This window comes from Pelodiscus sinensis, chromosome 14 (assembly GCF_049634645.1).
Source record: "Pelodiscus sinensis isolate JC-2024 chromosome 14, ASM4963464v1, whole genome shotgun sequence".
Taxonomy (NCBI): Eukaryota; Metazoa; Chordata; order Testudines; family Trionychidae; genus Pelodiscus; species Pelodiscus sinensis.
In genome coordinates this window covers 39,536,746-39,556,607 of record NC_134724.1, presented here as the reverse complement: position 1 = coordinate 39,556,607, position 19,862 = coordinate 39,536,746, and the positions used below count along the sequence as shown (strand labels likewise).

General features: G+C 43.9%; 1 protein-coding gene across 2 annotated transcripts; it reads left to right on the top strand.

Annotated features, from left to right (window-relative positions):
* The first annotated feature begins 1,483 nt into the window (after positions 1-1,483).
* PSMA4 (proteasome 20S subunit alpha 4) lies at positions 1,484-15,397 on the top strand. 2 transcript variants are annotated; one of them, XM_075897603.1, is made up of 9 exons: positions 1,484-1,619; positions 2,306-2,325; positions 2,845-2,887; positions 3,581-3,743; positions 7,309-7,386; positions 11,550-11,638; positions 13,874-14,004; positions 14,208-14,331; positions 14,999-15,397. In XM_075897603.1, the coding sequence occupies exons 2-9, from the start codon at positions 2,323-2,325 to the stop codon at positions 15,151-15,153; spliced, it is 786 nt and encodes a 261-aa protein (XP_075753718.1). In that variant the 5' UTR covers positions 1,484-1,619; positions 2,306-2,322; the 3' UTR covers positions 15,154-15,397. The 2 variants fall into 2 exon arrangements, with proteins under 2 accessions (XP_075753718.1, XP_075753719.1); XM_075897604.1 differs by lacking the exon at positions 1,484-1,619 and adding an exon at positions 1,904-2,081.
* Positions 15,398-19,862: the final 4,465 nt, after the last annotated feature.

The following is a 19,862-nucleotide window of genomic DNA, read 5'->3' as shown; positions in this document are numbered from 1 at the left end:
GCTGCCTGCCCTGTCTCAGCATGGGCAGCTGGGAAGGGGGCCCTGCAGCAGGCGTTAGCTCAGCTGGGCAGGGGGCCCCGCAGCAAGTGCAAGCCCCTTCCTTCCTATATATACCATAAAATCATGAGTATAATGGGGGTGCACATTATAGATAAGAGTTTAGTTTATTCAAGAATTCTGATGTTTAAAAGGGAGGTGCGCATTATACTCGAGATTTTACGGTAGTAACAGCTAATTTATACCAGGAGTGTAGCCACTGTTGTGCCTGAATGGGCCATGGTCCACCCTGCAGCCCTCCAGGGGTTTCCTCATATGGCCCAATACTGGTCCTCCTCTACCAACCCACCTGGCATGCCAGCCAGGGAGTGGAGCCAGGGCTTATTTTTCTCCACCTGGAGCTCCTGCTTGGGAGTGGGGCCGAGGCACCAGGCTTACCCCATTTTACCCACTGCTCTAGCCTGGGAACCAGGCCAGGACTTAACCCACTCTGCTGCTGCTCTAGCCCAGGAGCCAGGCTAGGGCACCAAGGTTCACCCTGCTCCACCAGGCGATCTAGCTGGGGAGTGGGGACTCACCACCAGGGCTTAGGCCCCCCACCACCATTGCCCTCCCATTTTAAGTTGGGCCCACTCAAATTGGCCCTTCTGGCTATGCCACCTCCCCGCTTGTGTGTAGCTGGGATTGTTTTCCAGGGCACATTTTGCATTTATCACCATTTTATTTCATTTGACATTTTGTTGCCCAGTCACCCAGGCTGTGTCTACACTGGGTCACTTATTCCGGAAAATCAGCCGCTTTTCCGGAATAAGCTGCGAGCTGTCTACACTGGCCCTTGAATTTCCAGAAAAGCAACGATGCTCTACTGTACAAAATCAGCCGCTATTCCAGAAAAACTATTCTGCTCCCGCTCGGGCATAAGTCCTTATTCCGGAACACTGTTCCGGAAAAGGGCCAGTGTAGACAGCCCAGTAGTCTTTTCCGGAAAAAAGCCCCGATCGCAAAAATGGCGATCGGGGCTCTTTTCCGGAAAAGCGCGTCTACATTGGCCACAGACGCTTTTCCGGAAAAAGAGCTTTTCCGGAAAAGCAGCCTGCCAATGTAGCCGCTCCTTTTCCGGAAAAACTGAAAAGGGAATAGTATTCCGTTTTAAGCATTTCCGGAAATTCATGCCAGCGTAGACACAGCCCCAATGTTGGGAGATCCTTGTGTAGCTCCTCGCCCTACTCGCTTGAGTGTCGCATGCTAATGTAACCCCTCACTTTCCAGATCATGTATGGACGCGCTGACTAGGCTCAGGCCCAGGACAGAGCCCTGCGAGACTCCCCTCTTCACCCCTCTGATTACTGAGAAGGGCACTAGGCCGCCGCGCCAGGCCACGCCCTGCTGTAGTGAGACAAGGCGCAGAGGGCGGAGGCCGCGGAAGGGCTCAGGGCTCAGAGCAGACGAGTCCTGCCAGGCCCTGTCTCCCCGGGCAGCGCGCCCCACCCCCAGCAGCGCCTAGTTGAGCCGGGACTCGCGCGTGCGCGGCGGCCATTTTGGGACGCGTCGAGGGGCCGGCTCAGTGGCCTGTGGCAAGACAAGTCTCTTCCCGGCGGCCCCCCAGCGCACCCCGCTCGGCGGTAAGTGGGGAGACGCCGCCTGAGGGGCGCGGCTGGGGTCGAGGACAGTAAGAGCCCCCAGTGTGCAGCGGGAGGCGGGGAGGCCTTGTCGGCGGGAGGCGGGGGGATGACGCTGCGGAAGCCGCTGGTGAACGGCTCAGTCTGGCGGGGCCTGCTTGGCCCGGCGGACTCCATAGCCCCTGAGCCTCTCTCGGGCTGTGGCTCCCGCGCGAGAGGGCTAGGCAGGGTCGGGCTGGCCTCCACCCCGGGAAGGCGGGCGGGGGGGGACTGAATTCCCAGTCGTGCAGGGGATGGCGTCTTGCCTGTCCCAAGTTTTCTCTGGGAATAGGAATGTTTCTGGGGAAACGAGGGGAAGAAACTTTCCCCCGCCTCGCCCCTTGCTCCGCAGAGAAAGCACTGGGCTGCTGCGTTACAGCAGTGCATTGAAAGGGGCTTTTGGGGGCTCAGCTACCACCTGTCAAGGTGAGTCCCATGCTCCCCTTTAATTAGCTCATCACTGAAGTTCGTGACTCTTAAAAACTTAACTGCAACCTTTTAAAATCCTTCTATAAGAACAATAAAGAAACGGAGGTTCTTTTATCGAAGGCTTATTACTGTAGTAAATATTTTTGTACATCATTTTCCGTGTCTGATAAATGTTATGCTCTGAAAACGTATTTTAATTGACTGGTTTTATTTTTTTACAGTGTAACATACATGCAAAATGGTGAGTTACTATTAATGAAATATATTTTTGTTGTTTAGTACAGTAGTATCATTAAGCTCTCTGCAGCTAAATAACTGTAAATAACAGAAGTTATATTCTTGAAAACACTTATACACCTGCTTAACTTTGCCCACATTAATTTTACCTAAATTAAGCACATGCAGAAGTATTTACAGTATTGGTTGTACAACTTTTGTGAGAGGAAGACATTGATTGGGATAGGGATAAAAGGAAAAAGCATTGACATTAGTGTAAATTGAACGCTCGTCTCTTGATTAGCAATAAAGGGTAAGTTCATAATACTATATATATTTTTGTTAGTCTCCAAAGTGCCACAGGGCTTCTCAGTTTTTAAAAGGTAACTAGTACAATAATAGTAACAAAACTACCTGTACATCTCACAGATATTAAAGTCAAATCACTATGTTACTGCTATACATGGTTAACAGAATTACAGAATAATGTTTTTTCTGTCTAAAAGGAAAAACAGTTACTGGAGTTTTTCTCTCTTTGTTACAGTCTCGAAGATATGATTCCAGAACTACTATATTTTCTCCAGAAGGTATTGTTCTGTAAATGGGAACCTTCTTAACCTATCAACTTTTCTCCTCATATATACCTAAAATTTTATACAATAGGTGACACATGTAAAAGTCTAGAATGTTGACAATTTCCTTGAGTTTCATTTCTGACACTGAAATCAGATCTTCACATTAAATGATACCCAAAACAATAAGGGAGTTCCTGGCCATAGTGGAGATATGCTTTAATTTTAATATTAATACAAAATCCAAACCATTGTTTAGTAGTACAATCTTACATTTTGGAATGATACAAGGAAAAAGTGTCCTAGTTATTGGCACATGAGGATTGATAGCCCATACAATAGTATCCTACCTAGAGTAACATTTGATGCTATTTATTCATAGAAGTGTCTAAAACTCCATTTGAATCTTGAAAAATCCATAATTGTCTCCGTTTCTGCTTTTGTAATTTTTTTGTAGATAACTTGTATTAATTGTCTCTCTAAGGACAATGTTTGTTTCTATCTGAACCTGCCACTGTGTTCATTGAATTGCTTATCTGATTCTGACCTGTTAAGTGACAGTCTTAGACTTGTTCCTGTGATATGGGGACATCTGTGAGAGTTGGCTGAGTTACGCTTAGTATGTTATATGAGATACTCAACACTTTGTAGACTTGGTCCTTTTCAGAGTTAAATGGTTGAATTTAACAATTGAAACCTCTTTTTTAGGTCGCTTATATCAAGTTGAATATGCTATGGAAGCAATTGGCCATGCAGGCACTTGTCTGGGAATTTTAGCAAATGATGGTGTGTTGTTAGCAGCAGAACGGCGCAATATCCACAAGCTTCTAGATGAAGTATTTTTTTCAGAGAAGATATATAAACTTAATGAGTAAGTTGAGTTTGTCAGTAAAACATGTTCATTGCAGTTATAATTGCTAATAGGACATTTGATTACTTCTGTCGTTCAAATAGCATAAAACAGTTTTACTGGTTTTATATTTGTTACTTTGAGGACTTTTGATTTCTTGAGTGAAATTTTTTACCGGGATTAGCTTTAATAGCTCTTTAAGACAGTAATTCTCAAAGTGTGGTCTACTACATTGGCAGTCCAGCCCTGCTCCCTCCCTTCCGAATGGTTGGAGTTTCAGCACTGGCTTCCCACTGCAGGGTAAATGGGGAAGATTCCCCGGATCTGGCTCATGGGGGGAGGAAGTGGCTCCACATGCTGCCACTCCCTCTTCCTCCAGCTGAGGGAAAGTCACTATTTGAACCCAAGTGGGCAGATGCCAGCATAGGAAACCACTCTCCTGGAGACTTTCTTCGCTGTTCCCATTGGCCAGAATCACCCCCTAATCCCCAAACTCCACACACCCATTGCCCTCCCACTGAGACCCCACATCCCCACTCTGCTTCAGCGCTCCACCTCCCAGTCAGACCTCTCATCCTCAGTCTGCTCCTGCACCCTACCTCCCATCCTGACCCTGCACTCCTATCTTGCTCTTCAGCTGTCCCCCTGGGCACACTGAACCCCCTCATTTTTGGCTCCACGTCAAAGCCTGGGGGCGCCTACAAAATTACTAACTCTGGGACCCCAGCAGAGTTATTCTTGCCTGTGGGGAGCCCTGAACTTCTCTCCTCCTTCCCCAGTCACTGTGAGGCTGGAATGCGTGAGGAGAGGGAGGTGTCTCAGTAGCCACATCAGTGAAGATTATTTTTTCTTCTATCTTTTGTGTGGCCCTGACTGATTTTTTTTTTTCTGTCGCTCAGTGGTCCCCAACCTAGAAAAGATTCCGCACCCCTCCAATAAAGTCAGCGTTAAAACCTTTTATTTTGGGCATACATTAATTTTTTACATTAGTTAACACAAAGTTTGGTAAGCTAACATGATAAAGTTAAAGTGCTTAATCTGTTCAATGATTTTGATTAATAATAATTACTTTCTTACTGCTTATATAAACTCGGCATGTTATAGCTGCGTATTTACATTTTTATGCTCCAGTAGCCTAATATGAATAATTTAGTATTTAAGAGATAAGCAAAGACATTTTGTCATCACGGGTGGTTTGCTAGTGGTCCACAGAAAGGTTTGCATCGACTGGAGTGGGCTGTGGGTTAAAAAGTTTGAGAACCAGTGTTCTAAGATTAAGCTTATAGCAAAATCTTTTTCTTTACTAGACAGCTTTAACATCTGGATTATGCTAATATGGGAATGTTTCTTGCAATTGGAGCTGGTGTTTTCTAACACAATGTGATATCACTGCATTAACATTTAAGTAGCAATGACCAGCCTTAGCGAATCCTATGAAAAAGCAAAAAAACTTAAAAAAAGTCCCCATATCTTTTAATCAGAACAGTTGCTCTGCTTGCCCCATTCTCCTAAAATAATATTTATATAAGCTTTTGAACAAATTTACCTCTTGCTACTATTGCTAATAGGTTTTCACATTTTAGGGATATGTGCATACATTACATACATTACCCACTCCTTCCATGGTTTTTCTTCATTTGCATTCTCCTCTGTTTTTAAAACTGACCAATTCTGCACATTATTTCTGCAGTAACATTGGTCCCTGCCTTGTTCAAATGTAATCGTTAGTTTGTAAGTCATATTTTGAATCATGCATTTGTTCGGTCTGTCATATTTTCTGTGGGTATGAGCAAAGCGTGCATTAGTATCCTATGGGTACATCTCGACTGGATGCTATTTCAGGATGCCAGAAGTATCCTGAAATAGTGGGAGTGTTTAAAGATATGGCGTTGCTATTTCCCAAAATAGCGGGCACGCTATTCTGGTGTCCCTATAGCCCTCATTCCACAAGGGTTAAGGGATTTGTTGGAATAGTGCCTTATTTTGAAATTTGGCGCTGTCTACACAGCACTATATTTCAAAATAAGCTCTTTCGAGCTAGACTCTCAATAAACTGCGTAAATTGCGTAGCTTGTTCCGACAGAAGGGTGCTGTCTAGACGCACCCTATGACATAACTATAATAGAGATGATCAGTATCTCCATTTCTTAGTCTTTTTTTCTAAGTATTCAGGATTGTTGTTGTTTTTCCCCCAGTGTTACTTACATGAATGGACTCTGCCCTAAAAGGGGCTAAATACTCAGGTTCATTGAAGTTCTGCTTGATGCACATAGGACATAAGTGGCTCTTTGTCCTTTCTCCCCCTTTCCTTTTGCTCTGATCCTGGGGGCAGTCAGGGCTGATTTAGCTGGGGGAAAGAACTGGATTATTCAGGAGTTTTGTTACTTCTAATCAAAGGAGTAACCTTTGTCTGCTCCTAGGGATGTAAGAGATTAGTTGACTAGTCGACTATCTAATAAGCAGAAACTTACTGGATAGTCGACTAGTGATGTGACTAGTTGCTTCCCCACCCCTTTCTGCCTCTATCAGAGAGGCAGCAAGGTGGGGGAGCCGGAGCCAGTGCTGGGGTGGGAGTCAGCTTAAAAGCCAGTTCCCTCCAGCACCATCTCTGCAGGGGAAGTAAAGGCACAGTGGAAATGGCTTGAGCGGGGACTTAATCAGTCTACACTAGTGCTGCTTCTGCTACAATTCTGTTTTTGAAATGTACAAGAGCCCCAGCGGGTCATTCCCCACCCTCCCTGCAGGGCTTCCCTTTGAAAGCCCGCTGGGACTCTTGTATATTTGAAAGGCTGAGGGAGTGAGGGGCCAGAGGGGTCCCCTGCTGGTCCCACACTCCCTGCGGGGCTTCCTTTTGAAATTTCCCACTGGGGTTCTTGTACATTTCAAAAGGAAACCCCTGCTCCCTGCTACAGTTCAAAGGCAGAGATGCCCTTATAAAAAATTATTAGTATGTTAAAGGTAACCTGCAAAATGGTCATGTGCATATACAGTCATGTCCAATATAGGGATGTGAAGTGTTACCGTTCACTCAGTTAACTAATAAGCCTGGTTAACATTCAAGGTTACATGCAGGGTCCCGGTACAGGTAGAGAGCTGTCTTAAAAGCTGACTCCTCGTGTGCTCCAGCTCCTAGGGAGCTGCCTGCAATCTCACACTGCTTCTGCTGTGCAGCAGTGGGGATGGGGGATGGGAGCTGCCTCCGGCCTTTTATGTAACCATGTAACCACTGAAATTTTCAGCAGTTAGATGGGTTAGATGGTTACTTAATTGCACGCATTTTAACATCCCTAGTCCAATGTATATTGTCAGTATCTGGAAATTAATAATCCAGGGATTAATCTTTGTTTGTGGGAGCATATGTAATACATGAACCTAGTGAACTATTCCAAAATTGCTATTTTGTATACTATTTTGTGAGTGGCCGCAACATGTATCCAACAATGCAGTGGCAGTTTATGGCCTTTTTAATGTTTTACAGAGTATGGGCTTGATTGTAGACCTGAAACTCTTTTTCCACTCAAATCTTGCATAAAGATTGCTCAGGAGTGAATAACAACCCAGTGGACTTATGTGTTTTATATTTCAGGGATATGGCTTGCAGTGTCGCAGGAATAACTTCAGATGCTAATGTTCTGACAAATGAACTGAGACTTATTGCACAAAGGTATGATTACAGATATTCTTGTAGCTTTACTTAAGGACTGTAACATGACAGTGAGGACTTAGGCTGACCCTGACTTCAAATTTAATGCTGTAACAAGAAAAATCATAGAATCACAGAACCGTAGAGCTGGAAGAGACCTCAAAAGGTCAAGTCCAGCCCCCTGCTCTAGGCAGGACCAATCCCAACTAAATCAACCCGGCCAGGGCTTTGTCAAGCCGAGACTTAAACACCTCTAGGGATGGAGACTCCACTACTTCCCTAGGTAACCCATTCCAGTGCTTCACCACCCTCCTAGTGAAATAGTTTTTCCTAATATCCAACCTGGACCTCTCCCACCACAACTTGAGACCATTGCTCCTTGTTCTGCCATCTCTCACTACTGAGAACAGCCTCTCTCCATCCTCTTTGGAAACTCTCTTCAGGAAGTTGAAGGCTGCTATCAAATCCCCCCTCACTCTTAGCTTCTGCAGACTAAACAGACCCAAGTCCCTCAGCCTCTCTTCATAAGTCATATGCTCCAGCCCCCTAATCATTTTGGTTGCCCTCCGCTGGACCTTCTCCAATGCGTCCACAACCTTTTTGTAGTGGGGGCCCAGAACTGGACACACTACTCCAGATGTGGCCTCACCAAAGCCGAATAAAGGGGAATAATGACATCTCTGGATCTGCTGGCAGTGCTCCTCTTAATGCAACCTAATATGTCATTAGCCTTCTTGGCTACAAGGGCACACTGTTGACTCATATCCAGCTTCGCATCCACTGTAACCCCCAGGTCCTTTTCTGCAGAACTACTACTTAACTGTTTGATCCCCAGCTTGTAACTATGCTTGGGATTCTTCCGTCCCAAGTGCAGGACTCTGCACTTGTCCTTGTTGAACCTCATCAGATTTCTTGTGGCCCAATCCTCCAATTTGTCTAAGTCACTCTGGACCCTATCTCTGCCCTCAAGCGTATCTACTTCTCCCCCTAGCTTAGTGTCATCCGCAAACTTGCTGAGGGTGCAATCCATCCCCTCATCCAGGTCATTATTAAAGATATTGAACAAAACAGGTCCTAGAACCGAACCTTGGGGCACTCCGCTAGAAACCGACCACCATCCTGACATCAAGCCATTGATCACTACCCGCTGGGCCCAGCCTTCTAGCCATCTTTCTATCCATCTTACTGTCCATTTATCCAATCCACATTCCCTTAACTTGCTGGCAAGAATATTGTGGGAGACCGTATCAAAAGCCTTGCTAAAGTCAAGGTATATCACATCCACTGACTTTCCCATGTCCACAGAGCCAGTTACCTCATCATAGAAGCTAATCAGATTGGTCAAGCACGACTTTCCCTTTGTGAATCCATACTGACTAGTCCTGATCATTTTCCTCTCTTCCAAGAGCCTCAAAATGGATTCCTTAAGGATCCCTTCCATGATTTTTCCAGGAACCGAGGTAAGACTGACCAGCCTATAGTTCCCTGGATCATCCTTCTTCCCTTTTTTGAAGGTGGGCACTACATTTGCCTTTTTCCAATCATCCGGGATTTCTCCTGATCTCCACGACTTTTCAAAGATAATAGCCAAAGGCTCCTCAATGACATTTGCCAACTCCCTCAGTACCCTTGGATGCATTAAGTCCGGACTCATGGATTTTTGTACGTTTAGCTTTTCTAAATAGTTCCTAACCTGTTCTTTACCCGCCATGGGCTGTCCATCTTCATCCCATCTTGCGTCACTTAGCGCAGAAGTCCAGGAGCCGACTTTGTCTGTGAATACAGAGGCAAAGAGAGCATTGAGTACTTCAGCTTTCCCCACATCTTCTGTCACTGGGTTACCTCCTTCATCCAGTAGGGGCCGCACACCCTCTCTGATCACCTTCTTCTTGTTAACATGCCTGTAGAAACCTTTCTTGTTATCCTTCACATCCTTAGCCAGTTGCAATTCCATTTGTGCTTTCACCTTCCTGATAACCCCTCAGCATTCTCGAGCTATACATTTAAACCCCTCCCTGGTCATTTGTCCAGGTTTCCCCTTTTTGTAAGCTTCCTTTTTGTGCTTAAGTTCACCAAGGATTTCCCCTGTAAGTCAATCCGGTCTCCTACCATGTTTGCCTCTCTTGCTATGCATCGGGATGGTTTCTTTCTGTGCCTTCAATAAGGCTTCTTTAAAATGCTGCCAGCTGTCCTGGACTCCTTTCCCCTTCATGTTAGCATCCCAGGGGATTCTGCTCATCTCCCAAAATGATGCTCCCCTTTTGTTCTGTGTGTGTATATATATATATTAAACAAAGTTTAATTAAATTAAGCTTAATCAAACAAAAGAAATAAATGTTCTAAATTTTTGGCCGTAAGTTTTACTTTTACTTTCATTTGTGGTTGACTGGTGTAAAAAGGAATAGTTCTGACTGCTTTTATCATCTACATGAATTTAACCAATGGTTTAATGAATACCTGGTATCAGTCAAAAAATTGAACTTCTGGATCTGCTTATTTCATAATTTTTATTTACTATTCTGGTCCAATTTTATACATGGTGTAAAGTGTAATTCCTTGCATTTGAGACTCCTTTTTTGTGGGTTATGTAATTATGGAATGTATACCCAACTTTAACACTACTCAGATAATTAAAATGCTAGCAGAAGATAAATTTGTTCAGTTTTAGATGATTTGACAAACCAGGCCAACAAAATGGAAAACAACAATCTGTCAGTACATTTCCTTGTTGTGTATTCAAATCAGCTGCAGTTTATATCTAAGTTTCTGAGTCATTTAGAGCAATAAAGGAAACAATATTGTTTTCCCCTGTTCATTTACATTGGATAAAATAGATGATAATTTTGCATTACATCCACTAAAGATTTATCCTGTTTCAGTGAAATGCTAATGAATTTATTGTTAATATGTTAAAGGAAGGCAGTGTACTTTACTTCAGAAATGTCATTTAAAAAAATACCTTTAACTACAGAAAATCTAAGTAAAGATCTAATAAACGTGTAGCTTCAAGGTTGTCTGATTCCTTAAATAAGGAAATAATATACTGTATAATCATAGAAAGTATTCTCAAATATAAATTTGGTTTCTTTTAAAGAAACATTTTTTGTCACATCACCTCATGGATTAAAGCCATTTATGTGTATTAAACTACATGCACATTAGGGATACAAAAATATGTTTACACGTGGGGGAGAGGTGGCTCCTGAGGAGCTGCCCCTGTCCCCTCTGTGGCGCAAGGTGGGTCAGCAGGGGGCCATGCACACCAGCTCCTGGCCCGCCTCCCCACACTGTTGCCTCTGATACAAAGGCAGCAGCAAGGGTGGGGAGAGGCTGTATGCATATAACATGTATGCATGTTTATACTTTTACATCCCTAGTATGCATCCAGACTTGAAAGGATACACTTTTATTACCCTCAAGAATCTGATCCATTCTTTAATAAATGTTTCTTAATTTATCAATATTATTGCTGTAGTCTTGTTATGGTAAATTTACATTTACATTGTGATAGTAATGATATAATTTTAATTTTCACCACAACTTCTATTACTTAAAGGCACGTATGCTCTTTACTCAATCCTTCTTGGATAACTCACTGTCCCACTCTTATAGCTTTCCATGAAAGATTCATGCCGCTCTCATTTTTTTAATATTTACAAAAAAACCTGGCTTGGCCGCCAGCTATTTTCTCCCCTAATTTATTCTGTTCCTGCGTGTTGTTTCCAATTTATTGGAATATGGTATTATACTGAGCCCGCTCACTCTTGTGACAAACAGCCTAAACATTATTAGAAAATTCAAAGTGATTAACAACTCTGACACACAAGTTTGGTGGTAAAGACATCAATAGGTGATGCCTAAGATCTTGTTAAGCATCACATTTTGTATTAGGCTCTGCTCATTCTCATCCTTCCACTAGCTAACTTTTCTTGTCAGTCTCCTCTTGGAAAAAAGTACAGTTCCCATGGAATTTGCTGTCTCAGCACCATTGCAAATAGGCTGGTAAAAGTTACTAAATAATGATGCCCAGTACCTTATGTCGTAGTGTCAATTGTGTGTGTTCTGGGATTTCCATTCTCATTCTGATAGAACTGTAACTCTTAAGTATTACTGTGCTGAGCTGAATCGTGGAGCCAAAGGAGTGCTTTTAAAAATATATTTTTCATCTTGCTTTTTAATATTAGGTATCTATTGCAGTATCAAGAACCAATTCCTTGTGAGCAGTTGGTAACGGCACTGTGTGATATCAAGCAAGCTTATACACAGTTTGGAGGTAATAAATGAAACACATTTGAACTTTAAATTTTTAAAGAATGATTTTATTAAGTAATTTACAGTACTTGGCAACTGGCCTATGTGATGGGTCGGATCACAGAAATTCCCTTGGGAATCAAGCCACTGATGCCTGCTTTCCTGCCCTCTGGGACTTCCTACTAGGAGCTTTGGTCTCCCCCATCCAGGGCACAGAGTGGATTTACTGCCCTAACTCTGAGCAGCACAGACACTGAACCAGTTCAGCTTTGGGAGGGCTCAGCTGTAAGGGTTCAGCACGCATGAAATCCTCCTCATATGGGACCAAAATCGCAAATAAATCCATCTTACCCTGTGTAAAAGCTTTTCACAAAGAAAGCTCATATGGTCAGCTCCCTTTATCAGTGAAAGACAGATCTGCACTGTGGTTGCATTCCCCCAGGTAACAATTGTGTACACTGGACTTGATAATAAACAAGTGTTTCTTTCTCCCATTTTTTTAATATATAAAAAAATCACAATTTCCTGCAGGATGACAGAGTGATGCCATCATATCACTGCATCCCAGCTGTCTCCTCCCTTCCCCCTCTGTTTTCCCCAGTGCTCAGGAGCCAGAGCTACTATGACATGGCCTCCCTCCTCCCCAGTGCTCGGGGATGAGCTGGGGCTGCTCCACCACTGCCTTGCCCCCTCCCCCCAGTGGCTGGAGGGAGAACATGGGAGGGTGATGCAGGGGATCAGGATGAGGGGGTGTAAGGTTGGAGCAGAGGGAAGATGTGAGGAGGGATACAATTTTACTTTGCAGAAGCTATACTTTACTCCCCACTTCTTTTCTTCCTTCTCCAACTAGCTATGTGGCTGCATTCTCACCCTCTCACCTTTTCGGTGCCTCCAGCCTTCTCTCATACCCCCACCTCACACCCCCTCCTGCTGCCAAACTCCCTTTCAGACCTACTCACCCCATCCTGTATCCCTATCCCACACATTGAACCCCTCATTTTTGTTCCCATCCCAGAGCCTAAGGGGGTCACAAAATCCACTAACTCTGGAACCCCAGAAAAGTAAATCTGGACTATGGGAAGCCCTGAACCTCAGTCTCCCTGTCCCACCCCTCACCTCGGGGGATGGGGGGGCTGGAGTGCCAGAAGAGTGAGGTGTCTCAGGGGCCACATTAGTAAGGGTTGGGGGGTTTGGGAATTTTTTTGCTTCTCACTTGTGTGATCTCCAACTGATTTTTGTGTGGATCAGTGACCCTCAACCCAAAAAGAGGTTCCCCACCCCATCATAAATAAAGAAAATATTGAAACTTTTTGTGTTGGACATAATATTTTACTTTATTTAAAATTAAGTTTGATAAACTAACATGAGAAAATTAAAATGCTTAATCTGTTTAATAATTTAAATTAAACTGTTCTCCCCAGCTGCAGTACTAGCAAAATGGCTCGGGCGTACTTATGTAATTAACATTGAATTTTCATTAGCAACTGGTTGTCCACTGAAAGGTTTGCATTGACTCAAGTGGTCCATGGGGCTTGCAGTAGAGAGAGCTCTTCCCCCTCCCCTCCCAGGAGAGCGGCACAGCCCAAGTCAGGATCGTTAAATCTTGGAACACCACTTATGATGAAAGGCTTCTGACCCCTGATCTAGAGAGTGTTTCCAAATACAATAAAAGCTGTATTATCTGACAGTTTACCAATCAAAATGCTCTAGACATTTCTGAGTTGGTTCACGCTGCTTGTAGCCTTCTGCGCTTACCGCTGCCTTCAGCTGTTCTCACGCTGCTGATGGTCACACCATCAGATGTGGGGCAGTTTTTTGGTGTGGAGGCAGGCCAAGGATGAATGGGTTCGCACCTTGGGACAAGCTTAGAGTAGCCTAGGAGACCCCATCGGTGGCGGGGGCAGAAATGGAGACAGCCTCCTCCTAGGACCTGCCAATTTTTTAAGACTGGTCATTGAAGGTTTGTTTTTAGCTACTAAGGTGATAAAATCCAGTTTGTGTACATGGAAATGAATTGCTGGTAGGATAAGAGATTGAAAGACTACAGCAACATTCTTTTCTTCCTCACATCTTAGAAGGAATCAGTGAAAGTATTTCAGTGGAACTTATCTAAAATACCAGAAGTACAAAGCAGTCTATTAAATCCTAGTTCAGAGGAAAGGATTTAACAATTTTCCTTGACTTTTTTTTTTAAAGCAGCATTTAGGACCAATCTTATTACTAAATTTAGATCACTAATATCCTTGTATGTTAACAGGAAAACGTCCTTTTGGTGTTTCATTGCTGTACATTGGCTGGGATAAGCATTACGGATTTCAGCTGTATCAGAGTGATCCTAGTGGAAATTATGGAGGATGGAAAGCTACATGTATTGGGAATAATAGTGCTGTAAGATATTTTTTCTTAATAAATATGAACTTGTCCATGGAAAATAGGCTTATGATTGGATGGTACTAAATACACAACTCCATATTCATTACTATCACAAACAGAAATAGTAGTAAAACATTTCCTACTATAACATTAATGCCAATAGTATTAATGTTCTTTGATTTCTGACAAAACTTTAAATTGCATTCTTTGTTGTATAGGCAGCTGTGTCAATGTTAAAACAAGACTATAAAGAAGGTGAAATGACTTTGAAATCAGCACTTGCTTTAGCTGTTAAAGTGCTAAACAAAACCATGGATGTTAGTAAACTCTCTGCAGAGAAAGGTAAGCAATACTGCTGTCCCACATTTACAGGTGGACTTGTTTTAGCTTCTTGATGCTGAAAAACCTGCACACTTGTTATGAAAAGATTATAATAAATGAGATGTTTAAAAAAAAATTGTATTAAAAAATAAGTTAGCAATAATGTAGTTTTCTATAACAAACTAATGTATTATATTGTGTCAGAGGGTAGCTGCATCACAGGATATTAAAGAGACAAGATGGGTAAGGTAATATTGTTTATTGGACCAACTTCGTCTGAGAGACATGTTTTTGAGCCACACTGTTTTCCTTGCTTACCAAAAGAAGTTGTTCCAATAAAAGACATTACCTCACCCACCTTGTCTCTCTGTTATATTGTCACTCCATTTCAGTGGACAGTGGCCACTGGTTTTGCAGATGCAGGAATTACTTGAGTCTGCAAACAAGCATGTTACTTAACTTTGTTTATGTAAGAGTAGTCCACTTTGTTTCTACTCACATGAGTAAGTAACGTATGTACAAACATTGACAGAATTGAGGTATTTGGCTGAAATTTTCAAAGCCTATTTTGAATTTGGTGCCTAACTTCCTGGAGCTCCTTTCACAATCCTAATAATAAATAACCTTGGTTATTAAACATTACTGATTTATAGTAAAATTTACAACACAAATATTTTCCATTTTTCAGTTGAAATTGCAACATTAACAAGAGAGAATGGGAAGACAACAATTAGAGTATTAAAGCAAAAAGAGGTGGAACAGTTGATAAAACAGCATGAGGAGGAGGAAGCAAAATCAGAGCGTGAAAAGAAGGAAAAAGAACAAAAAGAAAAAGATAAATAGCACATGAAATCAAGCATTTTATAGAGCACGTAGGTCCTGCTTCAATGAAAATTTTGGATTTTCACTTTATGGAAGCCTGCTAAACTGATACAGTGGAAAAGCCAGAAATATTATTTATTGAGCTGGGCCCTCAGTCATATAATTCAGTACTTGATTTACCACTTCTTTCATTGAATTATTATTGCTTTATTCTGGAATTTCTTGTATCTTTTGTTTTGTATTACAGAATAAAATTTTAAAAGAATGGTAATTGCTGTTTATTTCATCAGTGACATCTGAATATATTGATTCTTAAAAGAAGTTAAATATTTTAACCTCCTTTAGGCATAAGTGGCTACTTGGTAAATAACAGTGAAAAGACACTATTGTGGAAAAAATAAACCCTTTCAGAAATTTAAAACACCTTTATAGAATGTTTCCTATTTAAAATTCTAACACTAAATAAAAGTATACTTGTCACCAAGGATGTTAAATTGTGTTTAATCAGCTAATCAAGTAGTCAATGGAATTTCCATCAACTACACAATTGTTAGGAAACTGCAGAGCCACAGGGAGGTTAGCTTCCGGCCCCAGGAGCTAGCCCTGCTGTAACTCTGCCTTTTAAATGCAGTAAGAGCCAAGCGGCTTTTACTGCATTTAAAAGGCAGAGGTGCAGCAGGGGAGTAGATGCAAGCTGGGACAGTTGAATCCTGGCTCATGCCCAGTCCCCTGCTGCAGCTCTGCTCCTCCATGGAGATGGTGCTGGGGGGAACCAGCTGTTAAGCCAGGCCCTCTTCCCCCCCCCCTCCCACCCAGCACCGGCTCCTGCTCCCCCCTCCCATTGCTGCCTCTAGAAGCGACTAATTGAGTAGTGACTCAGCTAGTCTCTTACATCCCTACTTGTCACAGAAGATTTTTTTGGGGGGTATATGAAGTATTTTAGTAATTGATTAAGGCTGCTCCACTAATATTCCTATAAGCAGCAAGAGTACCTCTAACTTGTAGTAAATACTGTTAGGTTAACAATCTTCAAATAAAGTAATTGCTTAAGTTTAAATGGCTAAGATATCAAAATAAGCTATTTTCTTATAAGGAAGGTATTTGTAAGAAAAGAAAACCTTTAAGATACATCTTTAAATCAGACACTTCCACACTAAGACTATCTGACATTTTTTACATTGCAGGAACATTAAACAGCTTTCTCTTGTTTTCATGCCCCAGCCAGATGCTGTTGGCTCTTCTGACATTTCAGAGAAGGATTAAACCAATCCCAGCATTTGTATTCACTTGCTTAAAAACTTATTGAAATATTTTTTAAAAACTCAAATAAGCTTAAACAAATATGCAGTTCCCCTTTTTAATATTCAACACTAACTACCTATTTTAACATGAGGCAAAATATGTATATAAAAAACCCTAACCCAAACTTAAATTTCCATGCAGCAAATATGAAATAAAAATGCATATGGACTAAATACTGTATTAAGTCCTACAACCTAGAACAGTGATTCCCAACCAGGGTTCCACGGACCATCATTGGGGTTCCGTGAGAAATCGCAGACTGAATAATGCTAGGTGGGGCCCGGAGCGTGTCTCACGCCCCTTGCCTCCTGCCCTGGTGCTCATCTGACTTGCGCCGCTCAGCTGGGCTGTCACACGGGAGCAAGCAGCGCAAGAGGGTGAGGACTCCTGCACAGCTCATCCGAGCCGCCGCACAGGAGCAAGTAGCCATTTGGGCTCTGCAAGTGAGAGGCAAGAGGGAGAGGAGAAGAGAAAAGTGAGAGGCAGGAGTGGGAGGAGAAGAGAAAAGAGTGAGAGGCAGGAAGAGAGAGAGACAGGAAAAATGCTCCAATTTTTTTTCTTACAATGTAAGCTGATATATAAAAAACAGCTCTTTACAAATAAATTTTCTTGAAAAAATTTAGCAGTAATTGAATTGCACTTCCTGTTGTCAACTTTTTCTGGCCAACCAAACATTCATAGGTAGGGCTTCCTTGGGATATGAAAAATTATTTTAGAGGTTCCTCCATGGGGGAAAAGGTTGAGAATCACTGATCTAGAACTGTCAGCACTAAAGGGATTTCATCTAGGGTAAACAGCCAAACAAGTACTGTATAGGTGATTTGGTTTTTGACTGTTCTTTCTATTCAAGTCTCTGACACATACTTGAATGTCACCAGTGATTGTTAATAATAGGACCGAGTGTTTTTCGAGTGATTGCTCATGTCCATTCCAATACGTGTGTGTGCACCATGTGTACAATTATCAATTTCCTAGTAGTGCCCATCACATCAGCTGTGGAACCCCATGGAGCAGCACTGGAATACATACCACTGCTGACCCACCACTTATTCACTTTCTTCTTTCTTGCTTGGCAAGCACAAATCCTTGTTTCTGTTCATTGCAAGAGTTTAAATCCTGCACAAGTTGTGGGAAGTTGATGCACAAGGTGGACCCCCATGAATCATGCTTGGGAGAAGGGCACTAGCCAAGTGCCCTATTTGCCAAAATTTCCGGCCAAGAACTACGAAAGAGACTATCACCTCACACTGCTTTTGATGGCAGCAGCCAACAGAGGTTTGCCTGGGAAATGTCTAAGAGGAGCTAAGGTGACTGTGGTATTGGGGGGGGGCTGTGTTAATTGGTGGGGTGAGTATCCAAGTGTCTGCCTGTTGGTGGCATTTGTTTGACTGGTGCTAGTTGTAGGGACTGTTTGAATTGCGCGTGCTTTGTTCCAGCTGGGCTTTGAGGGCTAATTGGATTGGAGCCAAGGCTTTGATCCAGCAACCTTATAAAAAAGGCAGCTGCAGTGAACTGAGGGAGCAGCCATCTATCCTAGCACTTTCTGTATGGCGCCCCCTTGTCTAGCAGAGCTGGCACCCAATCTTACATCCAGCCTGGCACCTTCCAAACATGGCACCACCCCACACCTAGCAGCCCTTGGCTGGATCCCACTCGAGTACCTACTCTCCCATTCTGACACCTTTCCAACCTGAAACTAAGCCTACCATGCTACCAGCCTGGCACTCATTGATCCTGGCACCCAGCCAACCTGGCACCCACCTGGTCCTAAGGTATAGACCAGTCCATGTGCTAGATGTTCTGGGAGGAGACTCAAATAGATCCACCCCTGCTTGGTTGGCACTGTGTTGAACTGCTCCCTACTGGTGCCAAGCTGGGAACTGTTGCACCGCTGCCCCAGCCCCAAGAGAAGTGGCTCTAGCTCCAACACACAGGGCAGCCACCCACCACGTGGTCCCACCCTGGGAGCAACTGGGGAAGAGCTGGAGCTGCAGTCAGGACCTCATGGCGGCTGCTCAGTTGCTCCTGGGGTATGGTCACATGGTGGGTGGCTGCCACACTGCGGCTCCAGCAGCTACTTTGGGGAAGGCGGAAGGTGGGGCTAGGGCTGCCCAGCTGCTCCTGAGGTGGGGGCCCCCTGGTGAGTGACTACCCCCTGTGCTGGGGCTGGAGTCAGTATCCTGGCTTCAGTCCCAGCACAGAGCAGTCACCTACCATGTGGCCTGCCCCGGGAGCAGTTGGCCAGCCCCGGGAGCAGTTGGCCAGCCGCTACGTGGCCCTGGCCTCCCCCCCCCCCCCACCAAGCCCATTGTCAGCAGCAGTTTACCTTCTACATTTAAGGAAGGTGAGTGCTGCTTCATGGCTCTGCTGAGAAGATGGGCAGAACTAAAATTCTTTGTGCATGCCTGTGCAGGTGCACACCCTAGAGGGAACTTAGATGGCAACTGGAGCAGTGATCATGAGATGGTCGATTTCAGGATCCTGACAAAACAAAGAAAAAAGAGCAGAAAAATACAGACTTTGGAATTCAGAAAAAGCTTACTTTGACTCCCCCAGGGAACTGATGGGCAGAAACCCTTGGGATGCTAACATGAAGGGGAAAGGAATCCAGGAGCGCTGGCTGTGTTAAAGAAGTCTTATAGAAGGTGCAGTAATAAACCATCCCAATGTGCAGTAAGAAAAGCAAACATGGCTTAACAGTGAAATCTTTGATGAGCTTAAAAACAAAAAGGAAGCTTACATGAAGTGGAAACTTGGACAGATGACTAGGGAAGAGTATAAATACATTGCTTGAGCATGCAAGTATGTATTCAGGAAGGCCAAAATGCAATTGGAATTGTATCTAGCAAGGGATGTGTAAGATAAGATTTCTACAGGCATGCTAGCAGTAAGAGCAGAGCCGGCCCGAGCCATTTTGGCGCCCTGGGCCTGGACGTGCAGCGCTGCCCCCGGGGTGCACGGTGCATGCATTGCCCAGCCTGGCCTGGCTACCACTGCCGGTGCATGCGTCGGGCCATGCAGGGCCCTGCAGCCACAGGGGGAAGGGCGCTGCTGGCCGGCGCCACGGGGCTGGCGCTGTGGGAGCCGGGGGCGCGGCACCTGATGGCAACTATAAGGGACGCCGTGTGCCCCTTACAGCTGCCATCAGGTGCCCCCCCCATCGGTTGGCGCCCCGGGCAGCTACCCAGCTCGCCCACCCCTCAGTTCAGCCCTGAGTAAGAGGGTGGTCAGGGAAGATGTGGGACCTTTACCGGATGAGGGAGGTAACCTAGTGACAGATGATGTGGGAAAAGCTGAAGTACTCAATACTTTTTTGCCTCTGCCTTCACGAACAGGATCAGCTTTCAGATTGCTGCGCTAGGCAGCATTGTATGGGAAGGAGGTGAGCAGCCCATGGTTGAGAGAGAACAGGTTAAGAACTATTTAGA